The following is an 18,546-nucleotide window of genomic DNA, read 5'->3' on the forward strand; positions in this document are numbered from 1 at the left end:
GTAGGAACAATTACAAATTTTAAAAGTAATTTGTATTTTTCCTAGGATACAAATATATGCCTTCATAAATGAAGTTGTTTGTGGAATGCATGGTACAGCTGCCTTGACTCAAAAACAAAATCCTATCACTCAAGACTATGGCCTGTCATGACATCATGCGGCCTACTTCTTGCACTGTTTTCTCAGCCATTAGAGCACCCAGTTGTTGTGATAGGCTAAGTTTGGGTTTGTATGATGAAAGATGGGTTTGTGCGAATTGTTTCATTTTTGCTGTTGTGATTTTTTTTTATTTTTTGTATGTCAGGAGGGAATACACTAGTTAAGTCTGTTTTTTCTTTTTTTACTTAAAGTTTGCTGAGTGTGTAAGGAAAGTGTGACTTGCTCCCCTTCAACCCAAGGTGTAAGAGGCTGCCTACCTTGTGGCTGTACCATAAAAAAAAATAATAATAAAAAAAATGCCGAGAAGTTGATGCAGTGGATTTACTCAGAGGACAAATTATAAGACAGGAAACTTACTGTGGAAGAGCTGTTGAAAATAAAGGAAGGGATAAGGCAGAGAAGTGGTAAGGAACATAGAGAACATGAAGCTGCCAGATTGTAGAAAAGAAACAAAAACACTTGGTCAGGCCACTCTTCTTCCTGTTCCTCCATTCATGACGCTAAACCCTAAAAGGTGCTGATCTTGACACACTTGCCGCAAAGAAAGTTCGACAGCAGTTAGAAAGGTGGGAACGAAAGAAAAAACTAGATGTTGATCTCTACAGCAGGAAAAAGGATAGTGACGAAATCCAGAACAGGCTGATGTTGAGCAAGTTAACTACCAATCTGAAGAAGTCTAAGAGACCATGGTTGGTGGTGAACACTATAGATTTAGGTTAAGAATTAGGTATAGTGTTCTTTTAGGTGGTCATGGTAATATTAAGACTGAAGTAGCTTAAGTTACAGTTCTTTAGGTTAAGGTTCTTTTGATAGAAGGGAGGGAAACTAAAGGATTAAGACCGAGTAGAGTAAGTTTCATGAACTATAGTGATAAGGTTAGTAAGTTTCTGTTCTGCAGATTAAGATTTATTAACCTTTTAACGCCGAAGCCCTATTTTCAAAAACGTCTTCCGTATGCCGCGGCCTCGAGAGGTAGCGAAGCGGAAAAAATTTTTTCAAAAATCACAGCACGCTTAGTTTTCAAGATTAAGAGTTCATTTTTGGCTCCTTTTTTCTCACTGCCTGAAGTTTAGTATGCAACCATCAGAAATAAAAAAAAATATCATTATCATATATAAATATTGGAATATATGACAGTGAAAAAAAAAACTCGTATATAATTGTATACAAATCGCTGTAAGGAAAACGGTTGAAGCTAATGAGTTAATTTTTTTTAGTTGTATTGTACACTAAATTGCGATGATTTTGGTATATAACAGATTGTAAAACGATTAAAGCAACACAGAGAAAATATTATCACAAAATGATGCATGAATTAAATAACGCTGGACGTAAAAAAGTTTTTTTCAAAAATTCACCAAAAATCAAAATATTGTGCTAGAGACTTTCCAATTGTGCCAAAATGAAGGAAATTGATTGAATATTACTAGGCTGTAAGTTTTTTAGCTTACAATTGCATTTTTGAACCATTTCGATCGAGTTAAAGTTGACCGAAGGTTGATTTTTTCTATTTATCGTTATTTCGATGTAAATATAAAAAACTGTGAAGAGCTAAAGGAATGATATATTTTTTGTTGTATTCTACATAAAATTGTGCACATTTTGATGTATAACACTTTATGTAATGAATAATATGAAATGGAGAAAAAATTACGGCAAGCTGATGCAAGAAATGACAGTATTTTCAGTGGAGTCGGCGAGCGAAGGAAAATTTTTTTAAAATTCACCAAAAATCTACATATTGTGCTAGAGACTTTCCGTTTGTTGCAAAATGAAGGTAAATGATTGATTGTTACTCGAATGTAATAATTATGGCTTACGGATGCGTTTTTCGATCATTTCGGTCGAGTCAAAGTTGATCGAATGTTAAAATTTTGTCAGTTATCGTGATTTTGGCGAAAATATTAAAAAACTGTGAAGAGCTAAAGGAATGATATATTTTTCGTTGTATTCTACATAAAATATCGCACATTTTGATGTATAACACTTTATGTAATGAATAATATGAAACGGCGAAAAAATTACGGCAAGCTGACGCAAGAAATGACAGGATTTTCAGCGGATCTGAGCGCGGAGCGAAAGGAAAATTTTTTTTTTTTTTTAAATTCACCAAAAATCTAAATAATGTGCTAGAGACTTTCTGTTTGTTGCAAAATGAAGGTAAATGATTGATTGTTACTCGAATGTAATAATTATGGCTTACGGATGCGTTTTTGATCATTTCAGTCGAATCAAAGTTGACGAATGTTAAAATTTTGTCAGTTATCGTGATTTCGCTGTAAATATTAAAAACTGTGAAGAGCTAAAGGAATGATATATTTTTGTTGTATTCTACATGAAATTGCGCACATTTTGATGTATAACACTTTATGTAACGAATAATATGAAATGACAAAAAAATTACGGCAAGCTGATGCAAGAAATGACAGGATTTTCAGCAGAGTTAGCGTGGAGCAGAGGAAAATTTTTTTAAAAATTCACCAAAATTCTAAATATTGTGCTAGAGACTTTCCGTTTGTTGCCAAATGAAGGTAAATGATTGATTGTTACTCGAATGTAATAATTATGGCTTACGGATGCATTTTTCGATCATTTCGGTCGAGTCAAAGTTGACTGAAAGTTAAAATTTTGTCAGTTATTGTGATTTCAATGTAAATATTAAAACACTGTGAAGAGCTAAAAGAATGATATATTTTTGTTCTATTCTACATGAAATTGCACATTTTGATGTATAACACTTTATGTAACGAATAATATGAAACGGCGAAAAAATTATGGCAAGCTGACGCAAGAAATGACAGGATTTTCAGCGGAGTTGGCGTGCGAGCGGAGGAAATTTATTTTTTTAAATTCACCAAAATTCTAAATATTGTGCTAGAGACTTTCTGTTTGTTGCAAAATGAAGGTAAATGATTGATTGTTACTTGAATGTAATAATTATGGCTTACGGATGCGTTTTTTAATCATTTCGGTCGGGTCAAAGTTGACCGAATGTTAAAATTCACTTTGGATGCTGGGTCCTTCTCCAGCATCCCAGTCTAAAACTCGCCTCACACGCTCACTTCCGACAGGCAGTATGCGCCTTTCACGGTCCTGTTGCCTTTGTGACATCTCTGCAATACGTTCTGTTGCAACACGAATACGCCAAAGTTCAACAAAACACGTCTGCGTCAAAAATATCGCTCCCGCAAGGTGCTGCTCTGATGCTCTCTGATGCGAGATGGGAAATTACGCGCATGCGCGTCTGGGTGACGCTCAGAAACAAAACAACAGCTGGATCCGTGAACTCCCAGCATCCGCCGAGGCGCGGGATTTGAAATCTTCCGCAAACTAATCCTACAATTATTTTTCCGCGAATATTTAAAAAAAGCATTTTCAGTCGACGTTTGCAATGTCCACTCGGCATTCGACAGACAATTTTGGACGACGTTTAAAACGTCCAACAGGCGTTTAAGGGTTAATCATATTAAGGTTTTTTTGCTCATTGCAGTATTAAGGAAATAAATTAGGTTAAGGAAAGGCAAGAGTTTTATTTAGTAACCTCTAAATTTGTTCCCGTCATTCTATTCAATTGTGTAGCTTGAAAAAGTCCCTACATAATAATTTGCCGCCGAACATGGGGCCTTTGATATTAAAGTAAGAGTGGGGTGCATAATTGGAGATGGCAGAGGGAGCAATTGGAAGGTGTTGGGTCAGGTGAAGGGGAGCAAGGTTGGATAGGCTGATGTACATGATGGTCAGCATGCAGGATAAGTTAGAGCACCCTTTCCCAACACTCGGGTCGTGACCCAAGCATTTTTTCTGGGGTTGCCAAGCACTCACAAGTCTCACAACATCAGAAAATATGAATTCCCTATTATGAGATGTTTTCAGCATATGTTATATTTCTATGTTACCAAAATTATAGAGTATATTGCTGCTGATTATGCATCAATTTTTCTTGGCTATTATAATTTTAATACTGCAAATGTCCTAAATACCAATACTGTCCCAAGGCATTTATAAGCAACTTTGCTGGCTTCATAAATCTACTCGTGTACTGTATATATTTATTTATATATAAAAATTTTAACAATGTATGTTTAATGTCCTGGACTGCTGTGAAGGAGAAACCAGTCCTTGGAAGGGAGGCTGAGAAAGTCATGTTGCCGTTTTCTACAACCTATTTATGTGAATCAGGGTTTGCATCCCTAGCTGCCAAAAAAACAAAAAGCAGAAATCTGCTGTAGCCTGAACATGATTTAAGAGTAGTACTTTCTACGATTGAGCCATGAATGGACAAACTTACTAGTGAAATCCAGCCCCAAGGTTCCCATTAAAATCAGTTATCGGTGGATAAGAAACAGTTTTATCTTTAGTTTGCTTTTGTGGAATGTAACACAAATTTTTCTGATGAAAATGTTCATATTAAAGTGAATTAAATTGAATCATGTTCATTTTGTCTCTTCTTTTTTCAGCCTTACAGCAACTCCTCTTACAAGAACATTAGACTTGTTCTTTGCTGAAACCAGTGGGGTCAAAGTTATGGCTGGAGAGCATGACTGGGGTCACCTGCTAAAAATGTTGGGAACCACTGAGTTAGAGGAAGCTCAAGTAAGGGAAAGTAAATTGGTTTGAAGACTGGAGGGGATGGAGAAGAAGATGACTGAAATGGCTAGGACTTAGCCCAGTGCTGGGAAGGGAAGTGAAGGCGCTGAGGCAAAAGGTGCAAAGGAGAAAATCCCAAAGAAAGGGAAGGAGTTGTTAAGTAAGAGTAAGGGAGGACTCAACATTGATGGAAGACCGTAGTAAGAAAAAAGAGGGAAGGAAGAAGAAAACACAGAAGGGGAGGGGTGTGAGGAAAGAGGAATCGAGTTCCCGGATTTTGAGGGATGGTTTGGAGTCAGAAGCTGAGGAGGATAGGAAGATTGAAAGTGGTAGTAGTGACGGTTTGAGTGAGGCCAAGGAGAAAGAGGCCAAAATAATGTTCCTGAGGGAGGAGGTTCTCTGGATTGAGAAATTTAACATCGGGAAGGGAAGAGTCACACAAGTTTTTTGATGAGTATGAGAAGTATTGTAGACAAAAGTATGGGGAGAATGAAAGTGCGTGCATGAAGCGGCTGGGAGAGTTCTTGGATGGGTGGATGAAGATGTGCTATAGGAGTATGTATGAGGGTGAGCCAGGGTATAAGCCTGTGAAGGCTAGAGTGATTAAGCAGGTGAAGAGAATGAAAGGAAGTGTTGTATACAAGAAGGATGATAGTTCAGGAGGCGAAGATGAAAGCTTGAGAGGAAGTGGGCTTGTATGCTCATAGGTTACAAGCGTTGGGCAGAAGGAAGCATGGAGAGGAAGGAATTGAGGAAAACAAACATCTCATGTGTAAGTTCTTGGCCACCATCCCTGAGAAGATTAGGGTAATCTTAAACTTGAAGAAAAAAGATCGGAAGCGGTGGTTGGGAAAGAGCTTAAATTGGGAGGATGTTTTAGAGATCCTAGAAGACCTGAGAGTGGATGAGGATGAACCAAAGATATATATTGGGTCCGAGGTGGTAAAGGGAAGGACATATGAGTGAGGAGCTAAAGTGTGACGAAAGCCTTGTTGGAGGCGTGTACGAGAGACCAGGTGGAAAGAGGAAGAAAGAATGTGCAAGTGAATGTGGGGAATAATGGGAAAAGAAGCTCGAGCATGAGCCATGAGAGGTTTAGAAGTGGAAGTGTGGGTAGAGCGAATGGGAATGTGAGGGGAAGGCAGATGGGAGTGTTTCAGATGTAGAAGGACTGGGCATGTGAAAGTGGATTGCAGATGGGCCAATGGCGAGTGTTTCGGCCATGGAAAGAGAGGGCATATGTTGAAGGACTGCCAAAGGCGAAAGAGTTTGAGTGTTTCGGCTGTGGAAAGGTAGGATATCGAGTGAGAGACTGCCAGAGTGGAAGGAGAATAGGAATAAATGGAAGTCATTGTGGAAACTGTGGAGTGAGTGGGCATTTTGCCAGAGCATGTAAGAACCCTCAGAGCAAATGCAAAGGATGTGGAATGGAGAGTCATGTGAAGGAAGTGTGCCGTGCCAAACCTCAACCCCAGGGAAACTAAGTGTGAAGGGGGGTTTACTGTGGTGAGTCCTCTGGTATGGAAGGGATAAATGCATTGCATGTGAGAGAGGGGTTTGTGAGTGGGAACGTCTGTTTTGGGGGACAAGTAGAGCATTGTTTATATGTCAGGTAGTGTGACTTCCTCCCCTTCAACCCAAGGTGTAAGAGGTTGCCTGCCTTGTGGTTGTAGCATCCCAAAAAAAAATAAAATGTGCAGAAGTTGATGCAGTGGATTTACTCAGAGGGCAAGGGATAGAAAATTATAAGAGAGGACACTTATTGTGGAAGAGCTGTTGAAAACAGAGGAAGGAATAAGGCAGAGAAGTGGTAAGGAACATAGAGAACACGAAGCTGCCAGATTGCAGAAAAGAAACAAAAATACTTGGTCAGGCCGCTCTTCTTCCTGTTCCTCCATACATGACGCTAAACTCTAAAAGGTGCTGATCTCAACACAATTGCCGCAAAGAAAGTTTGACAGCAGTTAGAAAGGTGGGTAGGAAAGAAAAAACTAGATGTTGATCTCTCCAGTAAGAAGAAGGATAGTGATGAAATCCAGAACTGGCTGATGTAGAGCAACTTAACTACCAATCTGAAGAAGAAGTCTAAGAGACCACAGTTGGTGGTGGAACACTATAGATTTAGTAAGAATTAGGTTTAAGGTTCTTTTAGGTGGTCGTGGTAATATTAAGACTGAAACAGCTTAAGTTACAGTTCTGTAGGTTAAGGCTCTTTTGATAGAAGGGCAGGGGAACTATAGGATTAAGACTGAGTAGGGGAACTATAGGATTAAGACTGAGTAAAGTTTTGATGAACTATAATGATAAGGTTAGATAAGTTTCTGTTCTGTAGATTAAGATTTATTCATCACTTTTTGGTCATTGTAGTATAAAGGAAATAAATTACGTTAAGGAAAGTCAAGAGTTTTACGTAGTAACCTCTAAATTTGTTCCCATCATCCTATTCAATTGTGTGGCTTGAAGAAGCCCCTGCATTGTCTTTTGAGTGCCTTGCATTTTCTGGGTTGAGATTTATCTTTGTGTCTGCCACGTAGAGGGATATTCCTGCGTTTTCCGTAGCATACAGTTACTCTTTTGTGCTTGTACCTTTCTGGTAGCCAAGTGAATAAAGAATTAATAGAAATTTGTGAGACTAACTTTAGATAATTTCCTCTAAATTCAGTCACTGACTTGCCAAAAAAACCACAAATGAACTACCTTGTTACAAGTTTCAACAACTGACTCCAGCTTGCACTGACAAATACCCCTACCTAGAAGAAATTTAAATTATTCAAGAAGTTTGTTTGTTTTCCTGCTTTGTACTAAGCTATTTCCTACATTAACTAGATGTTCTTAGTTTACATACCACCTTCACAATCTTAGGTGAAAATGGCTACTCTGCCTCGTTCTTCTCATTACGAGACTCAAAGTAACTTTTTCTCCAAGATGACAAAGCTCTAAGTGGGACATCATTATGTGGAAAAACTCAAGAATGAATGATCCAATAAGAAATAAGACCACAAGAGCAGCCATGATGTTTTCTAAATTAGTTGGAGAAAGTTCCTCAGAAAAAATAAATGCACATAAAATATGACAGAACTATGACACATGATCATCACACACTGAAGCTTCATAGTAGCCTAAATGGGAAGGAGCTTTCACTATTTCCTTACATCCTTTCATACTAACTAACAGGAACTGATAACATTCTGAAATCCATTAAATTCTACATTAAAACTTTACCTGCAATACTGGCCGACTTGAATTTCCTAAATGACATGTCCAGTTAATGCTTGCCACCAAGTCAGCCTTGCCTCGAATATTGAATGCTATCCAAGACAGGTATTTGGTTCGCTTAGCAAGCCATCTCCCATCCTTGAAATCTTTAAAGTTCACAATTTCCTACAAAGAAGTAAAAGTTTTCAAGGCATCAAAATTCTGAAAGGATGTCATCATACTTATTGTAAACTTTAATCATTTCTTTGTAACACAAAATACTTTTATATGTGACAAAAACTTCATTTTCTGAAAGAAATTAATTACACCACCTCACCTTTGGAAGAACAAGCATAACATCAACTGTTTCATCTGTATTTAGTAAAGTTCCAGCAGCTGCACCACCAACAAATTTAACTTCGGTTGGGGGAATAAATTGGAAGGATCCTTTACTTTCTGGTAGTAATAATGGGTCAACAACATTGTTTTCTTTCAACCATTTGGTAACACTCAGCTAAATAAAACAAAGAAAAACAAATAAGAACAACAGAAGACAACAGTTATAAAAAAAAAAAAATTGCTCTCTGAAAATGAGAGCCCTATGAGTATTTTGAGATGTGATTCACAGGTCTTGTCAAGATACTGATACAGGCAGTCCCCACTTACTGGCGGCATCGGTTAACTGTGTTTTGGTGTTACAGCGCTTGGCTAGTGACATTGTTAACCAGATTTTTGGTGCCAGTAAGCGATTTTCGGCGCCGGTAAACAGTTTTGGCATCAGTAAGTGGTTTATCAGTGTCGGTAAGTGGTTTATCAGTGCCGATGCGGTAGCTGGTTATTGGCAACGATAACCAGTTAATGGCGCCATTAAGCAGTTTATCGGCACTATTATCAGTGATTTTCAGTTAGCGGCATTAACTGGGGACTGCCTGTATAATGAATCCAGATGATGATGATATTGCACAAGACAAAAAGGTCCTTTTCATGTACATTTTTATGTGCAATACTAAAAAAATTACAGTATCAATTTGCCTCTCAAAGGATAATGCCCCATTCATTTGACAAAGGGGCAGTCCTTAAGCTAAAGGAACTCTGTATAATGATCTAATTGTAAAAACTACACAAAAAGGTCTTATCTCCTGCATTTATCAACACATGGTAATAATAATAATAGCCTGTTCACATAAAAAAGTTCCCAAACCAAATTCCTTGCTTTCCTTATTGTGTCGTTAAAGTGTATAAGCATTTAAACTAAGAATCTAAAATAACTTCAGCATACCTGATAAGCAGGAGATGGTGGAAGAGATTTCACAAAAGAAGTAAACTCATTAAGCCACTGGTTTAACTGGTGCCGGTGTTTGTCCTTAATACTTACTTCTGACAACAGTTCTTCCATCTGAACAGGAAAAAAACAGCCATGGTCAACATTGTTATTTCTCATATTAATGAAGAGTATATACTATAAATTCAAGAAATCACTCTTACTGGTTCTGCTTCTTTCTACAGATCTGAATAAGGCTAAGATTTATTGTCAGTGGGAATTACTAACCAACAAGATATATTTACAACATATTTCAAATACTATATAGGATAAACCTCAAAAATATTTTGAAAACAACTGACTCAAGGTCAAAATAACAATTCCTAGGTTTTTTTGCTCAGTAATCTGTAACTTATGACTATTAGCAGTACAGTATTTAAATTTAAATGACCTAATTGGTCCTAACATAAATCTATATTTTATGCATTTCTGTCAGTAAATGAAACAGATGAACCCAACATTAATCATACAAATTAAAAATCAATAGACAAGGATGGAATGAGGTAGGCTATCAGCCATTTACCTGAAATCTGATCATTCAAAAGTGAGAATAAGAATGCTGTGTATAATATGGGCTTGAATATAAAAAAAATTAACAATGTTTCTGTATAAATACAAACCGTAGTATTTCTTGTGAAAATTGACACTGAAGAAAGATCCAAAAATCAACTTTATGGCATACAAGTAACAAGGATTTAAAACTAATTACTTTTATATCTAAAGCTGTTGCTGCAATACTTAGCATCCAGTATACCAAAACAAAATATCTGCAAGAAAATGACAAATTTATTAATCAATTTTTATTTTTCATAGCTAACAAACCTGCAGTCTTAACTTCTGGATAATTTTTCTAACACCAGCTGGAAACTAGTAAAAATAACAAACAAGGAATTGGTGGTAAAGAGGTAGGCCAAAAGGCCTAAGTGGAACCGTCAAGTATCCAAGTCTAGTTAGAGGAACCTGCCATTTAAACGATATGCCACGAATTATCTTACTTTATCTTCTTGAACAGCATGTATACTGCCATTGTTGGTTGGTGTATTAATATAACCGTTAAAATTAATTTATATTAAGTATATTAGGTCAAGGTGCAGCCCATGGCAAAGCCAAAGATGGGTTACAATATTTTATATTTGTATACACGTAGTTCTTTGAAATAGGAGCTTGAAGGTGGATTTAATTGTATTTCTTTTTTAGTATTTGAGATTGATAACAGCTCTAGGATATGTGCACATCGCCCGTTGCTCTCATTATTTAAAGTGAGATGAGTCGTAACATAGTAGTTGTACTGGAAAATGCATCTAGGAGTAAGATTTGTAGCTAATATTCAAGAACTCCATTTGAGCTAGAGGGATTGCCTTGGGGCATTACTTAAGGATTGTTTTGTTATTAATGTGACTTTGTTTGGGGTTTACTTTTGTAAACAATTAATTGGTTTTGTTAGTTAGTATTTCACAGAATTTTGTTTGTAAATTATAGTTGATAAGTACAGCGATGGAATCATTATCAAATTTGGATAAAGTGGTGGGTTTTCATGCATTTTGTATCAGGGGTGCTGCACATTGATAAATTATGCCGTCACTTAAGGGTTAATGGGATGATAAGACCCTACAAAACATAATATAAGTTTGGCTTGATTTGCGATGTGGGTGAAAAGTAGTTTTTTCTAGTTTATATTTTGTTGGGGAGATGTAGTAGTTTTTTCTAGTTTATATTTTGTTGGGGAGATGTAGATATAATATGTAACTGTCTATTAAATTTTATAGTGTTAATTAGTGTTTGATCCTTCTTTGAGGATTACGAGAATAAGTTACTTTTTGGATAACAGCGTGATTTTCTTTGAGAGTTCTTATCGACAAGAGTAGTTGCGACCTTGATGTTGAATTAAAATTTCAGCTAGGTGTAGCATTTAACTGGCAGGTCTGTTTGAACTTTAAAATTTTACATGATTTGAATTCAAACCGGTGTGAGCCAGGTTGGTTTCTATCTTTTATAAGTTTAAAAATGGTTCTAGTATGAAAGGATTGAGCCTTTGAGATAGGCTTTATATAAGATAAACTTTGATGGATTGCCTTGGCAGATTAGTGTGTCGGATTTAGGATCCGTTAATATAGTGATTACTATAGGCAATAGGGAGTAATTCTTTGTGAATTCTTTCTATGATGATTTTGATTCTTTCTATGATGATTTTGATTCTTTCTATGATGATTTTGATTAAGTTAGTCAGTTATCTAATTTTAAAGATTTTGGTTCTGGTTTCGAAGGAATGATGCCTCAATTTCTTCCATCCCAGGAAACTTGATTGGGGGGTGGCTAGAGGTGGGACATGTAAGTTAAGACTGCAGGTTTGTTAGTTATGAAAAATACAAACTGATCAATAAATTTGTCATATGTTTATATGCGGAACTAACCTGGGTCTTAACTTATGGATAGACTCACTTTTGGAGGGAAGAAAGAAAGTCTGGAACCGACTTGGAGGTTCAGCATGCCTGGTAACTCTTCCTGGCTTATAGAAGCCTATGGAAGGGAACCAAAGCCTCTGACATAACAAATACAAGCAGTCCCTGGTTATTGGCAGGGGTTCTGTTCTGATGGTGTGATGATAAGCGAAAATTGCTGATAATTGAAAATCAGCAATTTTCGGTGCTTATCGGAGCTTTTTTGGCGATTTTCGGTGCAATCACCAATTTTTGGTTATTGGCCCCTCTGTTAGGTATGTATCGGCACCCATACATGATTACCGGTGCCAATAAGCAGAAATCAGCACATATCGGCGCCGAAAATCGCCGATTTTCATTGCTAGACAAGCACCCAAAAACCAGATCGCTGATAACTGGGGACTGCCTGTAAGTGATTATTTAACAGTCAGATTTCTGAGATTCTGTACAATGTGATGAAACAATGTAGGAAGAAGTTAAAGAACTATATCTGTATACAACAAACCTTCATGGCCACCAAGAGTTTGCTATCAATCCTCTCTCCCCTTGCTAGACAGAGGAAGGACTTGCTTTTGCCAAAGTTCTATATCCGTGCAGGAATAAGCAAAACTTAAACAAAAATGCTGCAGCCTCACCTATATCAGACCCGATCCAGCACATGATGGAATGATTTCTTCGCCCACCAGGTAGAGAAGAAAAGAAAGGAAACTGAAAGAGACCAGTTATCCCACTCATTCTCACTTTCATACCATCATCTTAGGTAAGATGCAAACTGTCCCGCTAGGGGAACTGGATGAGTTAAACAACCTGTTGAACAGCCACCATCGGACCCAAGGAAAAAGTGTCCAAGGACCTGTGGGCAACATCCTGCAGATAGAAGGAAGTGAAGGTAGTCTGATGAAGCCATGTGCCAGCCTTCAAAATCCTTTGTACAGACAAGTTCTTTTTAAATGCAAAAGAAGGGCCTAGTCCCCTTACATTATGTGCTCTTACATGCACTGTTAGGATTAGATTATGACGTCGAACCACAGGCTTACCTGATAGTCTCACGCAGCCAAAAGGAGATAGGATTCTTGGATACTTTTTTCTTGTTCCGGCCAGTGCTAAGGAAAAATCTTCGGTACCCTGGTTGGAGATGGTGGGTCCTTTTCAGGTAGCAGCGTAGTGCTCTGACAGGGCAAAGGAGCAATTCGTCCAGATCATTATCAACAAAGTCATTAAGAGACGGAATTGAGAAGGAATCAAATCTGTCATCGTGACAAGAGGGGTTTTGGGTCTTAATCATGAGTTCCAGGACAAATTCGAAGGCTGCAGATTTCCAACCCCTCGTAAGCTTGACATCATAAGATAGGCCATGGAGTTCACCAACTTGCTTCGAGGAGGCCAGAGCCAGCAGGAAAACCATCTTGAGAGTGAGGTTCCTATTTGATGCACAATGCAGAGGCTCAAAAGTGGCACAGGTGAGGCTGCCCAGTGCCAAAGTCAGGTCCCAACTAGGTGGCCTAAGCTCTTTTGGAGGACAAGACTGCTCAAAGCTCTTGAGAACCACTGAGATCTCCCACGAAGAAAGACCTACATCCTTCATTCGTAAAACTGCATGGAACAGAAAACCTCTAGTTTTCTGTTGAACCTCGTTATGAACAGGTCTACTGTTTATAATGTCCTGGTGCAGAGCCCACTCTGTCCCTATGACCTGACTCCAATGACTCAGGTTTTCCACCACTACGTTCCTCCTGCCCAGGATATACCTGACAGAGAGATCCACCTCAGACTGAGGTACTTAATCTCAAGACTTTTATCTGCTAGCCTTAGCCTTGGCAAAAAGCGTTGGTAAGTTGCATGGAACATTGTATCTTGTCCATCCCTCACAGGGTTGGGAATCTCTCTCATTTTTGCCTGTCCCTGACTTATGGTGAAAACTCAAAACCAATTGGTTCCTGATGATATTCAAAACTATGGTTCCCTCTCTCTCTTTCTGGGGATTTTTCAATGGGGCCTAAGGCATGAGTCCCAAACATGAAAGGCAGGTAGTTTGTACAGTACAGTATTCCAATAAGGAAAAATACCAATGTTTTAAAGGAACTTGTACTTTTCCTAGGTTTACAAACCAGAGCCTTTTATTATAATTCCACATCAACCATCCCACATAGTCCCTTTATGCCAAAAAAAATAGTACAGGCAATACCCGGTTAACGGCGATCCAGTTTTACGGCGGTTGTATAGCACCAAAAATCGCTGATTTCCGCTTAGCAGCACCAATAATTGGGTATTGGCACCGATATGTACCTAACAGAGGCACCAATAACCAAAAAATCAGAGCTCTTCGGCACCGATAAGCCACGAAAATCACTGAAAAAATGCTGTACATAGCCGATTTTCGGTTAGCGGCAATTTTTGGTTATCATCACCCCCTCAGAACGGAACCCCCACCGATAACCAGGGACTGCCTATACTGGCTTACAGCAAGTGAGAGGGGTTCTTCCCCTTCCCCAGTCACCTGCCTAATTCCAATTAATCACTTTATTACCAAATTCCAACGACTGTTTCAAGGTTCCAACAACTTTTCAACATCATATATGGCTCTGGTTTGTATAACAAGAAAAAATACAAATTACTGACTTGAAAAATTTGGTATATCAATCAGTACTGCAATGTTACAGGAGTGTGTGTATACAGTTCTGAGTAATATCAAGGTAATTATTTCATTACGGTTTGGGTTCCCACAAAGGATATGTGTATACCTGAATTTTTTGTTGTGGAAATGTAAGTTATTGTGATTTATGCAGAATTTTTCTTACTGAATTGTGTAGATATAAATTGTCCCAGTCTAAGCAAAATTTCTGTGAAAGCTTAATCCTTAAACACCGAGCCTCTATTTACAAAAGTGTCTGCCGTATGCCGGTGCGGTTTGAGAGTTAGCGCCGAAGTGAAAAGAAATTTTTTTTCAAAAAATCACAGCACGCTTAGTTTTTAAGATTAAGAGTTCATTTTTGGCTCCTTTTTTTCTCATTGCCTGAAGTTTAGTATGCAACCATCAGAAATGAAAAAAAATATCATTATCTTATATAAATATTGGAATATGTGACAACGCGGAAAAAAATTTCATATATAATTGTAAACAAATTGCGCTGTGAACAAAACGGTTAAAGCTAATGAGTTATTTTTTTTTTCGTTGTATTGTACACTAATTTGCTATGATTTTGGTATATAACAAATTGTACAACGATCAAAGCAACACAGAGAAAATATCACAAAATGATGCATGAATTCGTAACGTGCAGATGTAAAAAAAAGGTTTTTTCAAAAATTCACCATAAATCGAAATATTGTGCTAAAGACTTCCCGTTTCTTGCAAAATGAAGGTAAATGATTGAATATTACTAGAAATTTCGGCACTTATCATGATTTATATGAAAATATTTCAAAACTGATAAAAGTTACAACCATGAGTTATTTTTTGTTGTATTCTACATGAAATTGCGCACAATTTCATATATAAAACTTTATGTAACGGCTAATATAAAACGGTGCAAAAATTACGACAAAGTGACTAAAGAAATTCTGAGATTTTCAGCACGCACGGAGGTAAGAAAGTTTTTTTCAAAACTTCACCATAAATTGAAATATTGTGCTAGAGACTTCTCGTTTGTTGCAAAATGAAGGTAAATGATTGAATATTACTAGAATGTAAGATTTTTAGCTTACAATTGCATTTTTTGACCATTTCAGTCAAGTCAAAGTTGACCAAAGGTTGAAATTTTGGCACTTATCAGGATTTATATGAAAATATATCAAAATTATATCAAAATTGATAAAATCTACAACCATGAGTTATTTTTTATTGTATTCTACATGAAATTGCACACATTTTCATATATAAAACTTTATGTAACGGCTAATAGAAAACTGTGCAAAAATTACGACAAAGTGACTAAAGAATTTCTGAGATTGTAAGAGCCTGACGCTGTCTCTTCCAAATACATGTGTTCGTCGTCCATCGGAGTGGCGAGACGTTTGGGGTCTTCACAAACAGAAACATACACACAGTTTGATACAGAAGATTCGTTGGAATATTATGAGTACGTGATTACAATGCTTGCATGGCAATGCAAGTAGTGGTGATTGTACATACATCAAGAAAACAATGGTTAGGGAGAAACAGACGGAAATATTGTATGGTTGAAATCGCGTTCCTTTAGAGAAAGAAAACGAGATGCTCTTGTTGTCTTGTCCACTCTGATGGACGACGAACACACGAACACACACGTGTTTGGAAGAGACGGCATCAGGCTCTTACAAGATTTTCAGCAGAGTTAGAGCGGGTGTAAGGAAAAAGTTTTTTTAAAAATTCACCATAAATTGAAATATTGTGCTAGAGACTTCTCGTTTGTTGCAAAATGAAGGTAAATGATTGAATATTACTAAAATGTAAGAGTTTTAGCTTACAATTGCATTTTTCGACCATTTCGGTTGAGTCAAAGTTGACCAATGGTTGAAATTTTGGCACTTATCGTGATTTATATGAAAATATTTCAAAACTGATAAAAGCTACAACCATGAGTTATTTTTTGTTGTATTCTACATGAAATTGCACACATTTCCATATATAAAACTTTATGTAACAGCTAATAGAAAACAGTGCAAAAATTACAACAAAGTGACTAAAGAATTTCTGATATTTTCAGCAGAGTTAGCACGAGCGGACGTAAGGAAAAAGTTTTTTCAAAAATTCACCATAAATCGAAATATTGTGCTAGAGACTTCCCGTTTGTTGCAAAATGAAGGTAAATGATTGAATATTACTAAAATGTAAGAGTTTTAGCTTACAATTGCATTTTTCGACCATTTCGGTTGAGTCAAAGTTGACCGAAGGTTGAAATTTTGGCACTTATCGTGATTTATATGAAAATATGTCAAAATTGATAAAAGCTACAACCATGAGTTATTTTTTGTTGTATTCTACATGAAATTGCCCACATTTTCAAATATTAAACTTTATGTAAAGGCTAATAGAAAATGATGCAAAAACTACGACAAAGTGACTAAAGAATTTCTGAGATTTTCAGCAGAGTTAGCTGATGCTTTCTTTTGGGATAAGAAAGAAATTTGCGCATGCGCAGCTGGGTCACGCTTGTAAACAAAACAACAGCGTGCTCCGTGAACTCCCAGCATCCCTCATGGCGCGTGATTTAAAATTTTTCGCAAACGAGGCCTGTAAGTAATTTTCCACAAATATTTAAAAAAACTTTTTGAAGTCGACGTATTTTACGTCCACTCGGCACCCGACAGACAACTTTTGTTGACGTAAAATACGTCCAGTTGGCGTTAAAGTGTTAAGTTTTCACTGCCCATGCAGTTCCTTTTTCTTTGTCTTGATTAGGTAAATATTTACCTAGGTCTATGTAAGTGTGCCAAAAGTAGCTGATAAATCAAATACATTGTAGTGAAACAAATTAGATAGCCTGTTTCTCAATAACCAGAAATGAAACTTCTGAAAACTTATGACAATTGGAGAATGCCATAAAAATATTTCTTAAGCCTCCTACGAGATAAAGCCTTGAATCTTATCACAAATGTTCATGTATGACATCTTCCTCTCTTTGCTCTATTTAAAGCATCCCTGTCACAAGTTGATTCTTTTGTATCCCTGTCACAAGTTGATTCTTTTGTATCCCTGATATACAGACCATTGATTCTTTTGATGACAGTCACAAAAATAAAATAGCTTTAAGACCACTGAATTAAAATTTTCTAAGAACCAATGATAGCAACGGGACCTACAGACCATAATTATAGCGTTTTCTATCACCAGAAATGGATATCAGCCTTTGAAACGAACTGACCATCGTGACGGTCTGAAGCTCTACCAACTCGGCCAACAAAGGGCTGATGACAGTCACAGAAGCTTGGTGACAAAGTAGTTAAGGGTAAGTGGCATGGTACTTCCCATTCACTTGTTGGTAACCCAATCACTTTTTCCTTCAGATACAGGGACAAAAGTGGTGGCAGTTAGAGGTAGTATCAGGATAAAAGAATTCAGGTTTGCATACCTATGAAAATGGTAATTATCTTAAATTTGCAATTTATTCATAAGATAATACAAACCTTCATTTTTTACCATATATGGAGATTCACTCCTTGGATGTGTGGTTTTGTCTTGTGGATGAAGACTGGCACTGTCACAAAAGGACAGGAATCTAAGGTTAAAAACTCAGCTACATCCAAAAGAGTTTGTGCCAAATGCGAGACTGAATGGATGGTCTGTCACAATCTAGAAATGTCAGCTTTTCAGTCAAGCACACTATGCAGGGGAAGGTTGATTCCTACCCAACTATATAGCCAGCATCAAAATGAGAGACCGACTGGGTTCTGTGCCAGTGTAGTTCATCAAGTGAAATAATTCTCCAAGAAAACTATAGGGAACCTGTCTTTTCTTGTTCAAGAATGAGAAATGCAGGTTGGTAGGAATGATTACTGTCATACAGGGGATGAATAATAATGTTCTGCACCCACCCTTAACCCTACTTACAGACAGGACAGTTTCAAAATCATCAGACCTGACTCCTTGAATAGGTGCCTAGTCATGTAGCCTGTCTACATCTGCCCACCCACTGGGAGCACAATTAGGGCTGTACTGCAACTCTGAATGCTGGGAACAAACATGAGTGAATATCAGGTCCTTCCTTCTATCAAGGAACATGAGAAATTGCTCACAGATGCAGAATCAGAAGGGGATGCCAAGCTCTCATTTCAGCTGACTGGCACTACCAAGAAAGATGTAAGCACAATCCGATGGAAAAAATAGGGAAAAGCATGAAAGAGTTCTGGGTGTTCTGAGCCTAACTC

At 37.4% G+C, this 18,546-nt stretch overlaps 1 protein-coding gene across 1 annotated transcript in view; it reads right to left on the reverse strand.

The window, feature by feature from the left end:
- Positions 1–18,546, reverse strand: part of Mat89Ba (nucleolar protein 6 Mat89Ba) — a 449,315-nt gene that overhangs the window by 363,114 nt on the left and 67,655 nt on the right. Inside the window, exons 3-5 of the mRNA XM_067121881.1 lie at positions 9,221–9,441; positions 8,279–8,455; positions 7,969–8,127 (exon numbers count right to left, since the gene is read on the reverse strand). Of these exons, the coding sequence (XP_066977982.1) occupies positions 7,969–8,127; positions 8,279–8,455; positions 9,221–9,382 (498 nt within the window). The 5' untranslated portion in view covers positions 9,383–9,441. The remainder of the gene's footprint in view (positions 1–7,968; positions 8,128–8,278; positions 8,456–9,220; positions 9,442–18,546) is intronic.

This window comes from Macrobrachium rosenbergii, chromosome 2 (assembly GCF_040412425.1).
Source record: "Macrobrachium rosenbergii isolate ZJJX-2024 chromosome 2, ASM4041242v1, whole genome shotgun sequence".
Lineage (NCBI taxonomy): Eukaryota > Metazoa > Arthropoda > Malacostraca > Decapoda > Palaemonidae > Macrobrachium > Macrobrachium rosenbergii.